This window comes from Sesamum indicum, linkage group LG1 (assembly GCF_026168435.1).
Source record: "Sesamum indicum cultivar Baizhima isolate 11 linkage group LG1, ASM2616843v1, whole genome shotgun sequence".
NCBI classification, from domain to species: domain Eukaryota; kingdom Viridiplantae; phylum Streptophyta; class Magnoliopsida; order Lamiales; family Pedaliaceae; genus Sesamum; species Sesamum indicum.
In genome coordinates this window covers 16,412,825-16,436,253 of record NC_142657.1, presented here as the reverse complement: position 1 = coordinate 16,436,253, position 23,429 = coordinate 16,412,825, and the positions used below count along the sequence as shown (strand labels likewise).

The 23,429-nt window shown below is 34.5% G+C and overlaps 2 protein-coding genes across 6 annotated transcripts; both read right to left on the bottom strand.

The window, feature by feature from the left end:
* Nucleotides 1–262: 262 nt before the first annotated feature.
* Nucleotides 263–5,929, bottom strand: LOC105164076 (nuclear pore complex protein NUP50B). The gene is made up of 2 exons (XM_011082637.3): nt 5,728–5,929; nt 263–1,966 (listed from the first exon to the last, which is right to left on the bottom strand). The coding sequence occupies exon 2, from the start codon at nt 1,902–1,904 to the stop codon at nt 561–563; it is 1,344 nt and encodes a 447-aa protein (XP_011080939.1). The 5' UTR covers nt 1,905–1,966; nt 5,728–5,929; the 3' UTR covers nt 263–560.
* Nucleotides 5,930–7,345: 1,416 nt separating this feature from the next.
* On the bottom strand, nt 7,346–18,898 carry LOC105164056 (coatomer subunit beta'-2). Of its 5 annotated transcripts, none has more exons than XR_002286816.2 (26): nt 18,661–18,897; nt 18,398–18,418; nt 18,227–18,288; nt 17,747–17,801; nt 17,034–17,070; nt 16,596–16,921; nt 16,374–16,505; nt 16,144–16,292; nt 15,550–15,618; nt 14,700–14,850; nt 14,564–14,629; nt 13,269–13,457; nt 12,900–13,040; nt 12,726–12,800; nt 12,453–12,629; nt 12,263–12,354; nt 11,966–12,082; nt 11,338–11,452; nt 11,086–11,157; nt 10,566–10,762; nt 10,394–10,487; nt 10,102–10,208; nt 9,744–9,867; nt 9,207–9,430; nt 8,493–8,558; nt 7,346–7,624 (listed from the first exon to the last, which is right to left on the bottom strand). XR_002286816.2 is itself a non-coding variant. In XM_011082625.3 (26 exons), exons 1-25 carry the CDS (start codon nt 18,661–18,663, stop codon nt 8,539–8,541), a joined length of 2,739 nt encoding a protein of 912 aa, XP_011080927.1. In that variant the 5' UTR covers nt 18,664–18,898; the 3' UTR covers nt 7,346–7,624; nt 8,493–8,538. The 5 variants fall into 5 exon arrangements, 3 of the variants coding, with proteins under 3 accessions (XP_011080927.1, XP_011080919.1, XP_020548496.1); XR_002286814.2 differs by having other exon boundaries at nt 7,346–7,612; XM_011082625.3 differs by having other exon boundaries at nt 9,283–9,430; nt 18,661–18,898.
* Nucleotides 18,899–23,429: the final 4,531 nt, after the last annotated feature.

Genomic DNA, 23,429 nt, shown 5'->3' with positions numbered 1-23,429 from the left:
TTTTGTGGATTACGAAATATGACTCAAAATGATTGAAAATAAAAAATATTGCAAATACAACTAGTGTTAGTGAGTTTAATATTCTGGGTTTAAAATTGTAGGCTTTAAATATATTCATTCAAACACAACCTAAAAGTAGTCCAACAATTTCTGAAATAGTCCTCCATGCTTAAGTCATCACATACTTGCGCAGATTTCAACTATATATTATTGGGTCTTAACTAAAATTTGAATCCCATTGGAGATGTATATGAGCCGGAAGTTTAAGCGAACTATAGACTTTAACTACTTAACATTCATGTCTCCAGAATCCGCATAAACAAGACTCAGAACCAAGCACATTCACTAAAGAAGACATTAGAAGACACTTTGCTAAGGTTTACAAAGATTAGCAATGACAACAAAAGGGATAGGCCTTACAAGCTACACAGAGGGTTTACCAGTTATCGAACTTAATAACCATAAGCACTTGTATCAACCTTTCGCTTATGGTACAAAAGAGGGCAAGGCATAAGTGGTAACCTAAGTGTGCAATTTCTCTGAGTCTGTAGAGGGTGCAGTCATTTATCCGATGCCTGTGGAGAATTTTCTGGGGTTTTAAGAGCAGGAGCAGTCTTAGATTTGTGCTCCACAACAGCCGCTCGAAAGTCTTCAACTATGGAAGCATCCTTGAATTTCAAGGCAATTGTAGAAAGCCCATCTTTCCCTTCACTAGCAGTATTCACACAAGCGAAGGTGATGCCTTTCTTGTCCATATTCGTCAGCTTCATGTCCGGGAAAAGACTAGCATTCAAGATTAACCTATAGTTTCCTCTGGCCCTCATAATAAGTCTGCCTTTTCCTGTTCCAGTTGTGGAAACATTGATTTTGAGTTCTCCCTTCCCCCTTTCCTTCCATGCCCCATCAATAAACTCAAACAGGACTGCATCAGATGTGAAAACAGCTTTCTCGTTTTCTTCTCCTGTTTCAACAGCAACCTCCTGCATGGTAGGGAATTTGTTGCCCTCACTCTTATCAGCAAGATTTGTCCCTGAAGTTCCAAAGATAGAGGAGTTTCCATTATTAGAATTTCCAAAACCAAAGGACGGCTGATCGTTCTTCAAGCCAAAAAGTGAACCAGTGGTAGAACCTAAAGGAGACCCATCTTTAGGGACTGATCCAAATGAGAATGAGGTACTAGAGAAGCCTGTCCCAGCAAGACCAGAGAACGCATTCTGGCTACTTGAGAGTTGTTGAAATGAGCTAAATGAGGCAGTTTCTGCAGTCTTCTCAGTAGTTGCCTCCCCATTACCTTTCTCCTCAGCTTTCTCCTTGCCATCGACATCCTTCCTAGAGTCATTCTCACTATTGTCAGCTTCTGCAGCTTTTTTGGAGACAGCCCCAGAATCCTCACCTTCAATGACCTCCCCAACTGCAGATTTAGCTATGCTTTGTGCAACAACAATGTTACTCTCATCCTTCTCAGAATTAAATTCCACTTTTGACTCATTAACTTTGCTTTCAGATGGCTTAACATCTGCACTAGATTCACCCTTTGGCTCATCAGTCACATTTTCAGATTCGCTATTGTTCTTATCACTTTGCTCGTTTTCCTTGCTTGTAAGACGACTCGCCTCCGCCTCCACCACCGCCACAGGAGCAGAAGCAGGAGGAACCAAGCGGATAGTACTGAATGGGTTAGAAGTAGGAGTTGGTTCTGTGGCTGATGGAGTTGATGATGTTTGCTGACGACGGACTTTCACAATTCTTCTAGTAGCCAGAACCTCATCACTTGCCCTTTTAAAAGTGCCTGCTTCTTGTTCAGATGTCTCCTCATCGTCGTCAAGACCAGGGTTATCTCGAGATAGTTGTACTCCAGCAGCCCTCTTTTTTGAAGGTTGCAAGTCGTTCTCTGCATCCCCCATGGCAGATATCAGGACAAGCTTCAGAGGATTGCTGCTCAGCAAACTGAAAAAAAGGAAGTTCTCTGCAAGAAACCACAATAAATACTCAGCAACGTTAAGATGATAGAATATGGAATTATGTTCAAATCTTGATATAAGGCGCAAGTGTATCTGCAGCTCTGCCTCCTAGACAAGGAGAAGAGGTATGGTATAACTTTTTCCTTTTACCTAACAAGTGAGAAAAACTACAAGAAAGAAGAAAATAAAACAACTGGAGAAGGACAACAAACTCAGGCAAGCATAGAGGCAGGAAAGAAAAGAGAAATTGCCAGCAGCTCCATGTCACTTTGCTCGATTCGCTATTGGTATTCATAATTCATTTTGAACAAAATTAAGGATATACGATCCAGAAAATTGCAACAGTGCCATCCCCACACTTTTGCACTATGCTCAGCCAGCTTTACAACACTGAATAGTGGCAGAAAAGGCAGATGGACATGGAAACTACGGGTCAGACATGGAAGCAAGAATAAAGAATTATAAATGGATGCACCAAAGATAAAACAACCCACTACAAGAGACGGAATATTTTATATCACCTAAAATTATCGTAAATAGCATGTAACCACTAACACATTATCTGTTATCTTCATAAATGCGAATCTACGCAGAAGACTAAACAACAACATGCAGTAAAATGGCGAGTAAAATTCGTATTGGCACCCAAATTTTGTCATTAATGTCATATTGGTACCCGAGTAATTAGAAATGACTCAATTAATACCCGAGTTTCCCTATTAATGGCGTATTGGTACATGAGTAATTACAAATGTCCCAATTGGTACTCAAGTTTCACTAATAATATCACCACGGTACCCTTTTTTTTAAAAAAATTATTTTTGTATTATCTTTTTTATGTAATGGTCATTTTACCCTTAAAAAATAAATATGCGGAAAAAATAATAATAATATTTAATTAATATATTTTTGTCTTTATTCAAACCATAAGATTTTCATGTTTTACATTTGAATATTATACTTAACAAATAATATTTCATTAATTTATTATTTTCTACTCACTTTAGTTATCAATAATTATAAGATAACTCAGTACTTAGTAATTAATTATATCAAAAGTGAAATTCAAAATGCATTGCAACAATAAAAAAGTTGAATTTGCGTTCTAAATTTGAAAATTTATAATCCAAAATCTGAACTTTTGAATCTGAATTTCAGCTTTGCAATCAAATTTTAACATCCCGATTAAATGCAAAAAACCAGATTTGTCGATGAAAATTTCTATTACTCAGGCCTTAACTATTAATATATAAATTATCTAATAATGACCTTTTCTATATATTGAAAAAGAAAGATAGTTGAAAATATCAAAATTAATTCAAAAAAAAAAACTTGATGATGATCAAATATGGAAATAAAAGGCAATTAGTTCAAACAAGCACAAAATATATCCAGAGAAACTTATGCAAATTTTTCTTTGATATTTTTCTTACTTTTCATTTTAATATCTAAGGTAAAATGGCGATTACATAAAGAGATTATAAAAATTAAATTAAAAAAATGAATTGGGTACCAAAGTGGTATTAATTGTGAAACTGCAGCAATAATTAAATCATTTGTAATTACACAGGTACCAAAGTAACATCAATGCTGAAACTCAAATAGTAATTGAGCCATTTGTAATGACGCAGGTACCAAAGTGACATTAATAGCAAAACTAGGTAACAAAATAAAATTTAATCATAAAACGACAAAATAAGTACAAATCCAAAACCTTGTCGTCATCAAAAGAGTTCCACCTAAAAGGATGGAATTATGAAAGGCTAAAACCCCTAATGATAATGCAAATGAGTTTTCCATATAAATCTAATTTTTCTTTATGTTTTTATTGGTTTTCCCAAAGCCCATCTACGAACAGGCTGCTTCAATAAGTAGAATAGAATTGTTAATAAGTAGATTTTGTTAAGACATGCACGAAGATTTTGGTGCACATACGTAAATATATGACATCAGCTGTGTGCTATAACCCTTATATCACCAACTCCATATCCAGCTATATAGAATTTAGGCATGGAAAAAGATAAAAAAATAACAGTTCAGTTCTAAAGCACCCTTTCTTTACTTTATCCAATTGATTTGTTCTCCCTTCTACAAGTAGAGGCTTGTTAGTTCATAAAGAATCTTTTTTCAGCCTCAAATTCAGAAAGTATTCAATACAGACCATCATTTGGCATTACATCAGACTAGGCAAGATATTAATTACACAAAGTACACATTAGTAGCTGGCACAAACAAGACAAGATTTCCTCAATGAACTTTTAGGGAATAGGACGAACCGCAAGATATCTTACTCCAGATCATGGAAATTCTTCAGTCACTCTGGTTAAGTTAAAGAGCAACACTAGAGTCGCTTAATGCAATTAGCAAACTAAAGATGGAAACACCTCAAACCTATAATGGAGGATTTCAGTCATATGACAATGAAAAAATTGTAAAACAATAGAAAGGGAGAAAAAATGATAAGATAAAGAGCATCATTTGGCATTACATCAGACTAGGCAAGATATTAATTACACAAAGTACACATTAGTAGCTGGCACAAACAAGACAAGATTTCCTCAATGAACTTTTAGGGAATAGGACGAACCGCAAGATATCTTACTCCAGATCATGGAAATTCTTCAGTCACTCTGGTTAAGTTAAAGAGCAACACTAGAGTCGCTTAATGCAATTAGCAAACTAAAGATGGAAACACCTCAAACCTATAATGGAGGATTTCAGTCATATGACAATGAAAAAATTGTAAAACAATAGAAAGGGAGAAAAAATGATAAGATAAAGGATTGTCAACAACCACATACCGCAAACCAGTATGAAAGGCCAGGTTGTATACGACAATATAATCATATCTGGCAGAGAAACTAAATGCCAGCCGCCATGAAACAAGAACAAATATGAAATATAGAAGAAACAAGTATGAAATTCTTACCAACTAATGACAAGTAACTAAAAAAGATGATATCATCAAATTTTCAGTGAACACTTTCTTGGTGTGTCTTGGCTGACAGATAAGTAACAACTATACTTAAATGTTTGGTTATCGAGATGATACTTTCATGAATGGGAAATACTAAAAGAGACAATTCTGATGCATAAGAATACTACTTAGACTACGGTCTACGCCCATCAGAAGAAACAGAAACGAGGAGCCACATTAAAGGCCAAATGTACATTGAAAAGCTAGACAAAACTACCATTTATTATCAAAATGACAAAAACAAATGTTCAAAGAAAGCATTGGGCACAGCGAACATGATTGCAACACAAGTCATTTCCAACAACTACACACCAATCAGTTGCCTATCCAAATATAAAAGTTAAAAGATACAAAAAGGAAACTAAAAAGTTAAACATTTCTTGCAATTAAAACCAGCAAAAACATCCAGATAAAAGAAGAAAATTTCTCAAAAGTTAACTCATCTTTCATTGGCGTCCACTAAGGGCACAACCCCGAAACTCTCATTTCTCCCAATTCATACCCAAATCGAGGGGGAAGAACAAAAACTTCAAGAAAGCCGAAAGCTCAAACCATGCAACAACAACAACAACAAAAGAGAATAAAAAATTCAACTAACATAAAACAAAAGCAACCCTTCCCTAACGCAACAACGTAAACATTCGGCGAAAAGTAAAATGGAAGTATCACCATCAACCATTCCCACTATGGTCTATTAAGCAACACGACAATCGAACATTAAAAACTTTAAAAGAAAAAAAAATGTAAAACCAACAGCCCCGCAATAGAAAGAGAAAACAACGCAAGTACCTTAAAGAATCCGAAATCCTTGTCTCTGCTTGATTAAAAAAAGCTCCAAGTTTGCCAGTATTCGGATCCGCTAAAACCCTAGGCCAATTCCAGAGACTACACACACAGACAGGGAACGAGGGAGAGAGAAAAAATGAAATGAAGGTGGAGAGACTCTTTTTATCTCCTTTTTGTTCCCTCTTTTCTATTTTAAGGATTTTGTCCTTCTTTATTTTATATATATACATATATTCTATTGCATCAGCATTCAAACTTCTTGAAAAGTTTTAGTCGGTTGGCATCTTATGTTTGTTGTAATAATTCGAAAATAAAACTTTGCTCTACTTACTATGTAATTCATAGTTATTACAATAATTAAATTCTGACTAAAAGATTTTCTAATTTGAACGAACTTGAAATAACTCAATCTAAAATATTTATAATAACCTTTTATTACAATTACACCTTCAGACATTGCTACTTTGATATGATTTATACTTCTAACTTTAAGCTTTAGACCAAACATGCATATTCAGCAAATAAACTTCGGTGAAATCAACATTAGGAAGAGCGTCTCTCGAGCATTCCTGCAATTATAAGTTAAGTGAAAACAATATTAAGAACGCTCTTATTATAATATTTCGAAGTGTAAATCAAAAAGATCGTTTAAAAGATAAGATTTAAAAGAATAATTAGAATAGCAAAAGTTATACTTTACATTTAGAGGAAGAATATCTATAAACATGATTGATTTATACAATTTCAAATAAATAATTGGACATTTCTAATGACTCCGTGCATAAATGAATTTGGATTGAGTTGGATTTGAATTGAAAAAACAATCAGAACAAAAAGCGCGCGGATCCAAGGCCTATAATTTATTATGATTATATATGGAGGGCTTTTCATTACTTCAGAAAGCCCAAATATGATCCCCACATCAAAGCTCAAAACGACAATGTCGACAAAAGTAAAGCTGAGGACCAGCACAATTAGGTCGTGTATCGGGCAGAAGAGCACAACGAACTGAGGAGATTTTTAATATATGCTTGATAGAATCGCGAGCTCTAAATTACTCGAATAAACTAGTACGCCACAGAGTTCTGGCATTGAAGAATTACAAAACCAGCGCACTACCTTAAAGGTTGGATGATGTCTTAACTGTCGTCTGGTTTATTTCAGACGAATCAACCATGTAGAATATTAGACGAATATTTTTGTATCAAACTGAAAGCATTTATGCTATAGAAGCTGAGGTCATATTCCAGTTATGCGGAACAGTTTGGAATCCCAAAACCGAGCACTACTTACTTCACAATAGCCTAAAACTCTTAATGAATGTCCAAATTTCAAAACTCAAATGGCTGCTTCATCACGTTTCGAGGTATTGCAACGGGAATTTCAAGCCACCAGTTTCAGTGCAACCCCAGTGGATAGACATCCCCACCCACTTAACCACCGTTCGATTATACATGCTAACATCAACATCAAATCATTATGTTCTAATCAAACGGTTCTCAAATGAGTTTGCATATACCCACTTGGGCAGTATCAAACCCCTGCCCCCGCCCCAAACCTGCACGCTGCATGACTTCAGGCTGAAATTCTCGGTGAAATGGTGAGATTATCAACAATAGAGTGGAGGAGTATTCTGCATATAATATTGATGGGTTGATTTCTATAACACTATTATGTATCTACAATTCACAATGGCACATGAAAATGTCATTGCAAGAAAAATCGGCATATAAGATATAACAAAATCATGCAGCAGCTAAACTAATAAATGCAACTCCAAAGTCTACTGTAGTATGCGCCCAATAACAAAATTCATCGTGCTTATCACACCACTGGCAGAAAGACACCCGGTCCTCCGATCACCTCTTCCAGGCAACCTCTAGAATACCTGGCATAGGAACTAAATTTCAAGTTTGGGAAGAATCAAGATCTCGCGAAGCTAAATAACTCGAACGAGATATATTCTAAGAAAATTAAAGTAGGGTTGAAAATTTAGTTGAAAACGGCACAAGCCATCGGGGTTTATGATGTTTAAGGTCAACCAACGAGCAGAGGCAAGTGAATGCACCTTACAAAATGTTTCGACCAAGGATAACAAGCTTGGGGTTTGAATACAAGACAAAGTGAGAAGAAACTATGTTATGATAGAAATAGTAACATCAGCATAAGGAATAACAAAGTAAAATTGAGCAATAAGGAAAGATTGCTAACATGCAACTTCAGACACATACTCAGTAGAAACACCAAAGTCCAGCTGAGTACATCGTTGCTGGGAAAAAACTCTTAGCATCAGATGGTGTGATTCGAGTTTAAAGGCTTAGCCAACAAAAAATAAAAGTTGAAGAATTTAGAATCCTCCGAAATTAGAATTATCCAAACAAATCCAGATGATTTCTTACTAACAATTTGAAATCCCTAACTCAAATATATCAATCCAAATAATGCCTAGCTTAACAAATGATAGTATGATAACCTAGGAAGAATTACATTCCAAGAGAGACGTGCTTTTTATCCAGTAAATAAACATGGAGGCAAATGGTATTCAATGGCCTAATCCTACTTCACTTAACATGTGATTCTTCATTGAATATCCAGTCAAAAATCTAACACCACAAATCCAACAAACTATGCATTTCAAATTAGGTACAATTGCACAAGAACTGTTCACAGACCAGAACTCCATGTTTGGATAATGGATAATATGATAAATAAATTGTATTAATACAGATTACTACTAAAACACATTTCAGACAGATTTCAACTCTTACCATGAGAGCAATCATACACAGCTGGAACCGTCTGTCTTGAGTGGTCTCAGTGACGTGGTGTAAGCACTGAGAAGCAAGCAAAGAGGGGGAGGAAGAAATAAGGATCTCCATTAAGGGTAAAAAAAAACTGCTGATTATGCTGATTCATTAATGACCAACATACATGAAAAACCTATTAGAAACCACAGTTTTTCATAAATAATTTACTAGGCTAAGGCATCATTACAAATTGATGCACCACCTGGTGAGTCAGATGGAATCCACATTTCATGATCCACCGGAAAAGTTTGGAATAGTTTATTGACAAAAATTGATAAAAAGATCTAATGGAGTGAAGAGCCACTCAGTGGAAATACACGATATTCAAATAAAAAACAATGAAATCGTAGGAAAACACATGCTTTATATTTACCTTGTCTCAAAAAATTCCAAAAGAAATCCATAATGAGAAGCATCTATTGAGATGCATTAACTTGAATTTTAAACATTAGTGGAAAAGGGTTTATTCCACCTGAATTAGGTAGGGAAGTTGGATCAGAATTGACTAATTACCAGTGCGAATCTGTATAAGCTGAATCCTAAAATCTATGTATGTTACCTGAGAAGATGCACTAAAAGCATAGACTAATAGAGTACAGCCAATAACATAAAACTGTACCAAGACTATGAAAATTGGGAGTCAACACAGTAACTTAAAGAAAATCAATTAATCACCAGCAACAAAACTAGGAATTTCACACCGGCCCAACCAATTGCTTTTAGGCTGACGGTTTTCCTTCATTATTCGTACCCCACTCTTCCTCAGCCTCATTGCCATTCACGAGTATAGCACCATCTGTTGAGTCAGCATCCACCACAACAGCCTCTTCTTGGCCATCGTCATGTCCCACTACTTGCTCTGGCCTATCTTGTGATTCATCTCCATTTTGCTCTGCATCCTGGACAAAATAGAGAAAGACAAAAAGGATAACATACTTAGCACCAACCAACCTGCACAAATTTTATGCAAATTCAACATCCGACAACTCATGTACTAAAAAAGATAAGTAGTTCCAGAGAAAGAAAAAGTTTATCTTGGTGTGACCTTAAGCAGATTTACCTAAGTTCACTTGAGACTAAGCTCTTTCTATTTTCTTCTTTATTTTCCTTAAAGCATATTATATCTCAAAATAAAATGGTTGTCCTATAACATATATTACATCAAATAAAATTAAAAATCATCCAGCACTTGGGAAATAAATTTATCTCTACCTCATAGTCCAAGCCTCCGTTATCTAGCTCTTCTTCCATTTGCATGTTTCTAAAAGTTTCTACTAGACTTGCGGTTGATCTATCAGCATGCTGCACGTATTCAGCTGCTGGAGGATACTTGCCCCTGCAGCAAAACAGGAAACAAGTTAGTGAGCTCCTGCCACAGGGAGAGATCAGGGTAACTCTAAGAACAGAAAAAAGTAAAGATAAATAGCGCTAAATGTACTAAAATTACATATGCTTTTTACAACATTCAAACCAAAAAGAAGGGCAGGGGAAATGATATCTAATACTTTTATGTATCAAGTGCTTGATCAAATAATAAAGATGCAATAAGATTAAAGCAGTATAAAAGTACCTTGTCTCAGCAGCTTTGCCTTCAACAGCGAGAGCGATTTGCCAATCATCAAACATATTAGGATATTCTTCTGGATCAGCAAGAGATTCTGCAGCTTTTGGATTAATCTGGAAATCATAATGAAACCAGCTCACACAACAATAGAACACCCCAATAATTCTCATAATATATTCAACATTACGTTTTTTTCTCTTTCTTTTTTGTTGGCACTTTAAGAAAATGTTTTCATGAATTGTCACAACCCACAACTGCCACAGATCAAACTATAACATAGTAATAAAATGAGTAATACCTTATTGAGATCCTTTCTCCAAAGAGCAACAATTTCCGACACCTTGCTTGGAAGGTAAGACCGAGCCATCAGTGCAGCTTCAGGTATCCGATTGCTGCAAAGAACTCAAAGTTTAAAGAGTAGCAATAAGAAATTGGAGAAGCAACCAGATAAAATAATGACGACCTCTTACCTCTCAACCAGAAGCTGAAGGCAGTCCTCCAATTTACCCAACATAAATAAACAAAGGAATGCAACGTTGTTCTTGCCATGCTCCTTGGCAAGAGATGCAAGTTTGGAAATTCCTTCAGCATCGCCTAGAGAAGAATAGAGTAGCAATAAACCGCTCAAGTCATTTGCTTGCTTCAAGCAGTCCTCAGCCATCTCTAACTGGCATAGAAAAGATGCATAAAGTTTTAAGTGGATGCCATATAGGGACAAACATATGCATGAATGCATTTACAAAACCAACACAGAAACATAGAGGACAAATGTGACCTCCAGGCTCTTGAGCAGGATGAATAAAACCATTATGCCTGATTGCCTGAGAGAAATTTCCTAACTCATTCTAGCATATTCAAAGAGCGAATTTTTTACAGAGAAACAGTGTATCTTTCTGTGTGTAAAGGATGATTATCTCATTGCTATCAACCTCAAAAAATACTGAAGTAAATTTACTGTTTTAGCTCAAAGCATCGTGATCAAGTGAATACCATTCCAGTAGACATGGCTAATTCACCCAATTGCTTCCACTTTGACTCACTCTGTGCTACTGTGGCAATTTCCTATAGGCACAAAAAAAGTCCACTTGTGAGAACCACACACTCAATGCAAGCACAAAAATTCAAGGCTTAAGATGAAAGATAAACTTCAGAAGATTCAGCAGCCAGAAAACAGAATACAAGTTCTCCAGTGGAAGAATTTTTAATAGCTAGAAACCCCGCAGAAAAGTCAACACTGTTTACCTTCGCAATCTCTAGTTTGCCTAGTTGTACGGCTAATTCAAACCTGTAGTCAGGATCTGTAGCAACTTCCAGTGCATCTTCTACCATACCTCGTGACTCCAGGAAATGAGCCACACTGTCCATGTATCAGCATATTTATAGTCAAGCTAGATGTGATTCAGGAATTTATGCTTCAAAATCAGATACAATGAGAAATTCAAAGAGAGGGAGGGAGGAAGGGGAAAAATAGCACGTACAATCGTTTGCAGCAAAGTTGACACATAAAAAAAAAACAGACTGGCATATATTATTTGATTACAAGTGAATCATCCTCTGTTTGTCCAGATAACGACACCTTTTGTTTACTGCTTGTTCATTAAGAAATACAAGTAGACACATCATGTAGTAATTTTGAAAAAACTACAGGGAAAGCAAGCACATCAGATAACAAGACCAATGCCACCAAATCAGAAGATTAAACTAAGATGAGAGTTTTACTCTTGATTTTCCCACTCAACTGGGGCTTATCTATAATGACACTCCACATAAAAGTATATTTCTTTAGCAGCTAAATTAATTAAGATTATCATGTCAATGACTTTGCAAATTAACTTAACCAGTAGTGACTAAGTTGAAGACGTTAAAGTACCTGTTAAGATGATCCTTAGGAATTGATGGTAAGACCTCATTCGCCCTTTCCAGATCACCACGCATTACAAGAGTCTTGTACTCAATCAAGCTGAGTAGCAATGTGTATCCCATAACACTGCAAAACAGAACCATAGACAAATGAGTAAAAGCAAAACCAAACAAGAAGCACTTCTTCCCTCTCATCAAGACGACAGATAGTTAATGACCTGATTAGTTACTGACTAAAGGCGCCATTAACTCTCACTTCAAGAGTAAAAAACATAATAAAAGCAGTTGTTGAGAGGTATTAACTCACTTAAATTCTTTATCGATGAGATAAACACGACTCTGATTTGCAAGATACCCAAGCAGGTACATTGGTCGGTCTAAATGAAACATTGTGTTCACCTAAAAAATCAGAAAATGAAAAACTGCTTTCTCAGATTCTGGAAGAAACATTTGGAGAGAGATGAATGTAAAATTATATATGGAACAGTAAACCATACCTCACCACCTACGCAGTAGTTGAGTCTCCATGAAGAGTTGTTGTAAATGAAACAATCCCCAACCCAAATTCCAGTTCGCACTCGTTCATTAATTTCATAAAGAAGCTCAAAAGCATCTTCTACTCCTTGTTCATCTACTGATTTCCCGCTATCTAGATGAGCAGAAACTACATCACGCTGCAACATGTAAAAGCCAATCCAATTACTAAACCTTCTCCAGAAAGAACGTGCATCCAAAGTAGAAAGAAATGCAAGACAAAAAGGAACCCTTACATTATACTTAAGTATGTAGAATGATGCATCACTGGCAATGGCTACCAAATCACCACTGTCGGCCCAGTAAAGATTCTAGATTACATCACCAAGAAACAGATAAACAAGGATTAGATCCCATATGCCATAAAAAGTTACAAGTGTACCAAGTGTCTTAAGGAGTAATATTCTTACTTTAACATTGACATCAATTCGTCGTATCAACCTGCATTCAGCCCAATCGTAGAAACAAATAAAATCATTTGAGCACATTGCAAGTAAAGTGCCGCCATAGATATGCTCTGCTGAAAATGTAGGCCGGATGCTTTTCTTCTCCTGAAAGAAACACCATACTAGCGATTCTATTATCAACTTATGGGCGCCAACTATTATCTTGGAGGAGGTTGATGCGCAATAGTAGTAGAAATCAGAATGCTAACAATGACTAAGAACTAAGAGAGGCATTGAGGGAGCTAAGAAACCCAAGAATACCTCTGGTATAAAAAATTTACATCGCGCTACAATAGGGATGGACAAAAAGTTTTAGGAATCAAAAACACTAACCAGGAAATTTTTACTAAATATCTTAATCTTTGATGTACTTTCTCTAACAGCATATTCTCCTTCCGTTGACCAAACAAATTCCAAGGCTGAGCCAAATGATCTGTTTCTCCATGCCAAAGCTGTATATATAATGTATTCACCATCTCCACATACAACAACGAACCTACCATTAGGGTTATGCTTTAAGCTCTGCAAGAGAAAAAACATGGTTAATACATAGAGCAAAGAACTGCATAAATTGATTTGAAACTAATCATTCAAACTTGTGCCATGATAGTCAAAGCGAGAAAGTTCTCCCACTTATTCACCCAATATCTTTTAACATGATTAAAAACCCTATTTCTTCAATACAAAAAATTATGTATTAGAATCTTCTAAGCATAAGCCAGAAAAAAGGGGATGAAAGGGGAGAACCATCATCCTTAAGACTAAGGGCTAGCGAATATTTCTTCTGTTCTCTTACATAGTATGTAAGAATTTCGGCCCTGTGATTTAAAAATAAAAAATTCAAAAGTTAAGATCACAAAATAAAGACTCAAATGCAAAAGGTTGTGTCAGGATACATTTATCCCCAGAACATATGTCCAAAGTACATGTTCAAAATTGAGCACTAAAGACGAACAAATATATTGTCTGTTTTCATGGAGAACTAAAAATTATCCAAGCAAAGCACCAAATAGTTAAGCAGAAATATAGCCAAAGAACTTCAATAAACATCTTCAGGAGGGACAACCTCTCGAAGCTTTGCACGCCCCTCAGCAGCCAATTTACCAGATGACATCTTAGCAGTTATGCTTTTGAGAACTTGTCCATATTTAATGGACAACTTTGCTAAATGTTTTTTAATAGCCACATAAAACAAAAAAGAACAAGAAAATTCTCCTTAAAGTATTTCAAGTAAGCAATTCTAGGATGGTATAGGCATTCCACATGTGACCATTAGACAGATATAGCTCCACTCCTAGACTGAGATGGCTATATGGGCGATAAAAAATGTGTTATTGTCAAAGAGAGTAAGAACTATGCGTCACTGTCAGCTATCAAATGACGACAATTCAAAGCTCAAAAAATAGTATGGACATTCATTCTTAAATGGCGTAAAGCAAATCTTAAGCATCGATAATCTAGTGAACGATTTTAGCATAAAACCAACCAGGAAAAAAGTGAACAAAGCGGTAAAAATGTCCACGCATGCATGAACTTTGTCAAAATGGAAACCATGTTGAGCGACATGGATTCCAAAAAAGCCTAACAACTTGATGCAACATGTCTCGTATAAAATAAGGAAAAATAACCTGTGGGTAAAGGTCGCAGGTTCCCAATTCCTTAACTGCCAAAGGCAATCTTTCCCCATCAGCAACCTGATAAAACATTAAGTCAGAGCACAAATTGGCTTTGCATATTTTTTATTAAATTCAAGCAAAATCATACCTCATAATCTGCTCCGACACTCTTGATGTTAACAGTCTGTATTTCGTTATGCTTGGCCCAAATGATTTTCCCACTGTTATCCATACTAGCAACAGGCACCTCCCGACCAAGCTTTACCATGATGGTTCCTTCATCATAACCAATTACGACCCTGAACATTGAATCAGTCCAATTAGGTGTGATCTCCAAATAAAAGAGAAACCCACAAAAGGACACTAAGTTCTCCAGTTAATTCTCAGCAGTTCCAAATACTGTTAGCCTCTATCAACTACGATCCCTTGAAAAATACCTATACCCAGCCTAAAACTAGTTTTTATAACAATGGAATTTAAGAGTTAACTTTAGACTTTACTCACGGCTATTTTCTTGGAAACTAGTATAAATTTGAATTAATTATTTGGGCGAGGTGGAACTTGGGAATTGGGATTTCAGAATCCTGTAGCGCCAGCTTGCAAACTCAAACCTCAAATAGATAAACAATCCCTAACCAGCCCATCCAATAAACTGCAACCAAACATAGGCCTAGTTTGGTTTCATTTTCAAAGACCCATATCCAGTTTTATATTATTGCAAATTGATGTCATGTTTGGTTGAACCTTTTTTTGTGGGACTGGACCATAAATTCTAGGAAGTCCATTCTATCACGTCTTTTCGTACAAAAAACTATCACCAAACATTCTAATCCAAACACATTTTCATTTTATCACATCTTTTAGTAAAATAAAACAAAAAAAATCATCTATCTAAACATATTTTCATTTCCCACACAAAACCCAATACAAAATAAAAATTATCTTGAAAATACTGAAAAATGAAACTAAGAATGAAACAAAATTAAAAAAGACCTTACCTTCTCGAACCTTTCATGTAGCCAACTGCCCAAACTCTTTCCAGACCATAATTCAATGTGTTTTCAAGTCTGCAAGATTACACAAACGATGAGAGATCTTATGTCTGGACAACCAATAGAAATAAATTATTCTATTGCTGGGCAGATAATGTAAAGCAAACCAACAGAGAAACAAGCTATAATTGAAGTGGTATAAAGGAAGGGCTATAATATATATATAGCTAGGAAGCAGGCAGCTTATAAACTGTGAAGTGCTGAATTGTACGCTCTTCAATATCAATAAGAAATGATAGAAAAGGAATTACATTTAATCAAATCCTAAGATATCACAAAATTCAAAATATATAAAGAAATAACTCCAAGATCTTGAGGTTCAAAGACTAAAATATAAAAATGCAAGACTCCTGACTCGATAAGTCAATACTGCTAAATAAAATCCCCCCAATAAAGATTTAAAAAGATGATTACTAGGAATGAGAATCATCCAACTTGAAAAGTTACAAAGAATCAGTGATGTGGCATAGGCAACAAGTTAAAATTTATGTCAGGTAAAACTAATCCAAATATTAAGCCATCTAGCATCAGAAAACTCACCTATAAGTGGTGGAATGCCAAATGCGGACTGTACCATCCTCAGAACCTGTTATTATAATGGGAAGTTCAGGATGAAAGCAAACTGCAGAAACATTGTGCGTGTGGCCTTCTAATGTCTGGATACAGCTCTTTGTCTGGTAATCCCACACCTGTTTACAAGTTCAAAAGATATTTATATTTTGCTCATAGGAACTCAACTTTCCAGAAGGACAAAGGGGAACCACACAAACCTTAGCAGTGTGATCATCAGAGCCAGTGATTAAATAAGGTTTATCACCGCCGGTGAAATAATCTACACAATTGACTCCTTTGAGGTGAGCATCCAGTGTAAAGTTTGGATCGGGTGAACTAAGACTCCAAATCTACAAAAGCGACTTTACGAGCTTATCATTCCTTGTCAAGTTAACCAAAATTCCTAGTGAAAGTTAGCCTATGAACGATTATATTTGCACCTTAATAGAGCGATCGAGAGATGCACTGGCAAAAGTATTGGTATCTTTTGGATTAAATGTCACTTGCATCACATAATGGGAATGACCCTCGAATATTTGAATGCATGACCAACCCTTTTCCCAGTCCCAGAGCTTTATTAGCATGTCATCAGAGGATGACAGCACATAGGGAAGAGTGGGATGAACAGCCACACACCTAATATAATCTGTATGGGCCTCAAACACTTTGACCTTATCCATTGTATTGTAATTGTACACGCGAATGAACATGTCATCAGCACCAGCCACAACCCACTGCTTTCGTGCTATAAACTTCGCGGACCTAACTGCAAGATTGAATTGTAGGGATCAGTATAAGCATGCTCTTAATCAAAATAAGAGTTCCTCAGAGGCATTTCTTCATCAACCGAAAGAAATAAAATGATTCTGAATGTGCACCTGGCAGTTCCGTAACCTCAAAAGACTTAACCATTGCCTGCAGCAGCAGAAATCAAGTTCCAAAATGCAATTCATAGAAAATAAACAAGAGACAAAAATATTGAAATAGCTAGCTACAAAAATGTATAAAAACTTCACCTCTTATCAATTGATAACAATTGTTACAATGAACACCTCTGACACCAAAATATAGAGAAGGGACATAAAAATCATTTTCGATACTTTCTTGGTTATTAGAGAAACTAGTCTGTTAGTTTTGCAAATTAGTAGATTATTTAGTTTCTGGTTGAAACCTGAGATCTATCATAATAATCCTCCCACAAGAACAAGAACAATAACAAGGAATGGGCTTAGGTTCAGGAAAATGATTAATACAACTATTAGTTAGCAACATCATGTGCAGGCAACACTAGGCAGCTATTATGTGTTGGTGGAGGAGCTAACAAAGATGAAAGCAACAATAATTAACAGGATTTGGAAATACTAGAATATGACAACAAACTCAATCTCATTAATAAGGAATGTATGTTTGCAAGAATACATTCACTCGACTAGATGAGATAGTCATGCGATTAGACTAGTAGTTTAGCACCTCAGAGCTAAATCTACTCTAAGTTACCCACACAATCCTACTTGATCAATCAGCTAATTCGTGTATCATGAATGTATAAACATAGCAATGCTCCGTGATGAGTCAGCTGCATTTTGCATACCTGAGTCTGATAGTTCCAAATGCAAAGAGTGCCTGAATATAAACTTGCCAATATCCTGTGAAAGCACAATGGAATTTGGTATATCACACCTTTTTATAATCAACCAACAGAATACACAAATCTGAGCCCATGCTCCCATATATTAGCAAAGTGAGGCATACCATCCATCCAAGACATACACAAAAACCCAACCAACGAACAGAAATTGTAGTGATATAGAATTAGAAGAAGACCAGAAGTAAATGTAGCAAACCAAACTGGATGAGTCCTGGATTGCATAGAACATAAAGTTGCAACTCCTGGTCTCTTGAATTTATAACTCCGAAATGAAAATGACTAACTATAAGAGACAACAGCAACAAACAAATAGCTTTGTTCCACAAATAACTTTGAATTTTAGACCAGGAACCATTTTTGAATTGCTAATATAAGATGCCAGATACAGTCATCATACATTAACTGATTGTAAAAGAACCATACCATGGCTCTGTTGGATGTAGATCCACAGATTTTACTCTTTCTGATCGTTGCGCAAGTTTCCTCTGATGCAATAAACAAATTGTCAGCTCCCAATATCACTCCCTCACACACACACACCCCGACAAGGAAAATATCCCAAACTGAAAATCTGAATTGAAATGATTTCAGTACCTTGATTTCTAGTCTAAGCGGCTGCACCACAATTCAAAATCCAAGACAAACAACCAAAAAACTTGAGTCAGTAAACAATAACAGTACCTCCAGATCTCAAACAACGTCATCAAATCAAAACAAATAAGAAACACCATCCACCAAATTCCACACAAACCAGTCCCCAAACACGCAAGTCATACCAATTCGAACCAGATATCAGATCTAACAGGGAACAGCAAATGCCAAATCAACGAAAAACCAACAGATACAAACAAACTCACCATTTTAACAGATTCGGTGTTTACAACAGGGAAACCCTAGAGATCCGAGTGTGAGATCTACAAAAGAGTGAGGGAGTCCAGAAACACGCACTCGAACGACGAGATCAAGAGAGAGAAAGTGCGCGTGTTATTTGCAAAATTTAGAGAGAGAAAAGAAGAGGTTTTTGCACTCATATACCAGCGAGAGTGTAGAAATTCATGACAGAGACGAAGGTTATTTCACTGTCTATTTATTTATTTATTTATGATTTTGAGAAATTAGTTTTGTTTCTGATCGTTAAACAATGCTTTTGAGTGAAGCAAATGGTGCGAGGATTTCAGGTCAACGGAATCGTCATCTTTGCTGTTTTGGACGTAGATGAGTTTGACCAATGCGATGGACGGCGTAGATTTGGATTTAGCATGTCATCTATGAGTTTGACTTGAGTCAACTTTGTATTTGGTGTCATTTTGCCATGTATACTTATTATTTTACAATTATAGGCAAAATGACGAATAGGATAGACCATTTATAAATAGTCATGCGTTTTACCAACTTTTAAAAATAATCCCATCTTTTATTAAAGCATAAATTATATTTTGTTATTTGAATTATGCTTATTTTTATATATTCATATTTAGATTTTTTTTGTGTTAATTTACCATCTTAATTTTGCGAAAAATTGCACTTTACTAGCATGATCCTTTTTTTGATGATCTTTTTGCCGAAAAAATATAACATGTACATATGTGAAAAATATCACATCACGTAATCGTTAAATATCACATGTAGACTGCATTTGATGGTTTTTGACAAAAAAATTGTGAAAAAATAGGTATAAATGGCAAGTGCAAAAATTCATAAAATTGAGATGATAAATTAATACAAAAAATATAAAAACGATCATAATTCGAATGACAAAATTAATTAACTCTTTATTAAAATTAGTAGAGTGAGGATCAAATAGTTGAGTAGTTGGTCATTTTCAACTTTTGAAGCTAAAATACAGTAAAATATTTATAAATTAATAAACTTTTTAAAATAATAAAATTTTCCGGTCCGACTTGGGCCTTTGTAAAAAATAATCAAATTTAATAAGATAATAAGACAATAATTTTTTGAAAAATTCCTTTACAAAAATATTAGGTCTCATTAAAACTCTAAAATTAATAATTCATAAATATTACAATTGTAAATATTATAGTAATTTGCTAAAATATAAAGTTTGTAATGCTTTACCTATTTGATCATTCATGGATGATTTTGTGATGTCTTTTTTAGATGATAAGACATGGTTGGATGTTATAAATTATTTTATTTTCATATTGAGATTTATATAGTATATGTTTCATTCATCATACATGAATATATTTAATTGGCTATAATAGTTATTTAAGTCATTAAGTGCAACGAATTAATGTAAACATGTATATTTAAGTAATTCCAATGATTTGATACATGCGTCTATGAATATAATAGTTAATTGTATACAATGAATTGATATTATACATTAATATATATAATTAGTTGTAAAGAATTGATTGATGCATGAATATAATCAATGAAACATACATGAATTCATTTATTTTCAATACATATGTATTAAATTTATTGAATTTAAAAAGTCTCTCTTTTAATTAATAAAATATTAATTTATTGATAAATTAATATCTCTCTAATTAATAAAATTTCATGATTCCAAAATTATTTATTTATAGAAGTTTTACTGCACAACGACAAAAGGTACGCCAACAATCCACATGTCCGTTAATTGGTTGGATAAAATAAATAGGCTCAAGCAAAATTACAAGCTTAGTCCCATAAGATAATCTCATTTCGAAAATAGTCATAAGCTTAATAGGTTTTTTAAAAAATTGTGCACCTTGATGTATTAGGCAAAGAATAAAAAAAGTATGAGTCACAGTTCAACACCAATTGCAAATGAACTAATTACATCATATTATAAATATATGTTGGAAATAAGTTTTAAAATTTTCTACATTATCAAGTTATTTCTAACACTTTATTTGATCTTAATGTGCTAGTTTAATTTGATATTTATTTGAGGTTTATGGCCCCATTATTACGATGATTTAACTGTGAATTTATAAGACTTAAAAAGTATTTGACCGTTACATTTTATATATTTATGTGACATATTTATAATTGGATTTATTATAATATTATGAGTTTTAATTAGACCACTTAATATTTTATAACGGTCAAATTTTTACAACTATTTAAAGGGCCATTAGCTTTCTTTATTTGGCACATTGTGAGATGTATATATTTTGTATAGCTTATGTTTCGAGAAATATTTTATACTCCCACAAGTATTTGTAGAGTTTTTGCAACGTGACTGTGGACTGGTTCCTAGTCTTCTTGTGGTTGTGCACATGGGATGAGACACTGTTGAGAGCTAATGTGGTTTTATCATGAAGTCATGGTCAACCGTTAAAACCTGCACGTAGGGAGGCAATCATGGCTTTAGGTCAGCGACAAGTATCGTGACTCTCCATTGGTGCAACTTTTCTAATTTCTAAATTTATTTCGTTCATTTCCGTACTATATGTAATTGTCATAATATATATAATGATATTTTATATACAATGTTATTTTAAAATATGATTATAAACACAAATCACACCATTTTCCACATAAGTATATTCCCAATCTTAATGTAAGAACATAGAGATAGTATTTTTCGGCTTGCAAATCTTTGTGTTTAGAGCATTTCTAACTGTTGTTTTTTTTGTTGATGGACATGGAACTAGTTATATTGGTCCCAACTTTGAATGTGACAATGCCTCCTCCACCATCGATTTTTGAATATATACAGTTTAGCCCTAAATCTATATTGTTACCATGTGTCAATAAAAAGGCACCTTTTTCATTTAACTGTACTCCTACAAACATTCAATCATCACAAGTTGGGATAGTCCAATACAGTTCCAAATTTGATGAAGGGTGGCAAAAATTTATCACAATGTCCAATCTTAAGTTTTTAAGTACTACAATTGTTGTTGTTTGAGCAAACTATAACAACAACTAGGACGGGGGGGTGAGTTCAGTTCCAAATTTGATGAAGGGTGGCAAAAATTTGTCACAATGTCCACTCTTAAGTTCTTAAGTACTATAATTGTTGTTGTTTGAGCAGGCCATAATAACAATTAGGACGGGGAAGTAACCCTCGATTCTTTAAGGATTTTGAATTGAAGACTGAAATAATCAAATTGCTTATCAAAGTCATAATTTGTCATATTTCTGCCAATTTCAACTGAAGGTGAGACTATTTTTAAAAATTCATAAAGCTCGTGACCAGTTTTGAAATAAGTTTATCCCGTGGCACTAAGTTTGTAATTTTGCGTGGGTGTTTTTCCCACCCTTCAACTAACTAACAAGCACATGCTCCTCATGTATCTTTCGTCATTATGTTTTAAACGACATAAGATGAACAAGACCAATTGTGCAGTCATTTTGTCCTCATTCAATTAATTTAACGTGAGGTTGGACTATTTTAAAAAATTCATAAAGTGCAGGACCATGTTGATATAAAGCTTATTCTAAATTTGCCTACAATTAGATTTGTTCTTCCCTTACACAAAATTATATAAATCAATCAATAAATTATAATATTTATGCGTTAACATAATTGAATTAAATACTTAATTTATTTTTTAAACTAAAAATATATTTTTAATTAATCATTTTTATTTGTAAATTAAAAATTTTCTCTACATTTTCCCAAACAAACAAACTAATGCCTACAGAATGTCGAAGAATCTAATTGACAATTCCAGATAAGTTGGGAGACTAATATGCAAAAAATATACAAGCACTTTGATGCTTAGTAAAGAATGCCATATAGGGTCTAAGAAAAAATGTGTTGAATGGCATGTTACTTTTCTTGTCATGTACAGTCTCCTTCTTACCGGAGAAGATTGAGAAAGTTGTTAGACTTGATTCAGGCATCTCATTATTTCAAGGTTATATTACCATGATGGGAATGGATTAGTCCATATATATACCACGTAAGTCATGCTCTACCGATTATTGAGTAGGAAAGGGGTGATGTCACAGTATGTAATTAATGCATATTCAGAGAGTTCGTTGGCTGTTTCAGTCAACTCATCTTTTCATCAGAGTTTATTATTAGTTCATATGATAATGTGTCAAGTGTTGATATACGTCTGGTGTTGACATATTCTGTTGATTTGACTGACTATCAACTCGACACATATGCTTTGGACCAGTACTAGACCACAACAGGCCTCAATTAGGCTAAGTGAATGACTTTCATCGTCACGCATGAAATATATTGATCTCTTAACTTATTTCTACCGACTATCAATAAGAATTTTTTTCCTAAATATCTTTTTAGCTAATTTCGCTTAATATTTGTGGATTTACGGAATTTACTCTGGAATTTATAAACTATCTAAACTTTTTGCATACAATCAATGTGAAATGTCTGTCCAAATGTCATGTAATTTAATTATTTTGAATGTCAAACTTTTCAGTATATTTTATTTGTAAAATTCAAGATGGACTTTAATTTGGAATAAAATTTAAAAAATACAGAGCATTATAAGATTTTTTGGTTCAAATCCTTTTCTTTTAAATAGTAGTCAAAGTATAGAATATTACTAATACATTATTGATACTTATTATAATTGTAAATTGACATTCCTAACATACTAATATACTAATAATACGATCCACCTACTCTACAAAATTCATTTTACAAATTAATATCACTAAAATCAATTCTTATTTCTCACATGCTTAG

Coding starts and splice junctions, on each gene's coding strand:
- LOC105164076 (XM_011082637.3), bottom strand. CDS start 1,904: ATGGGGGATGCAGAGAACGACTTGCAACCTTCAAAAAAGAGGGCTGCT.
- LOC105164056 (XM_020692837.2), bottom strand. Junction 14,630..14,699: donor GTGTCGGAGCAGATTATGAG/GTATGATTTTGC, acceptor ATGTTTTATCAG/GTTGCTGATGGGGAAAGATT. Junction 12,355..12,452: donor ACTACTGCGTAGGTGGTGAG/GTATGGTTTACT, acceptor CTGATTTTTTAG/GTGAACACAATGTTTCATTT.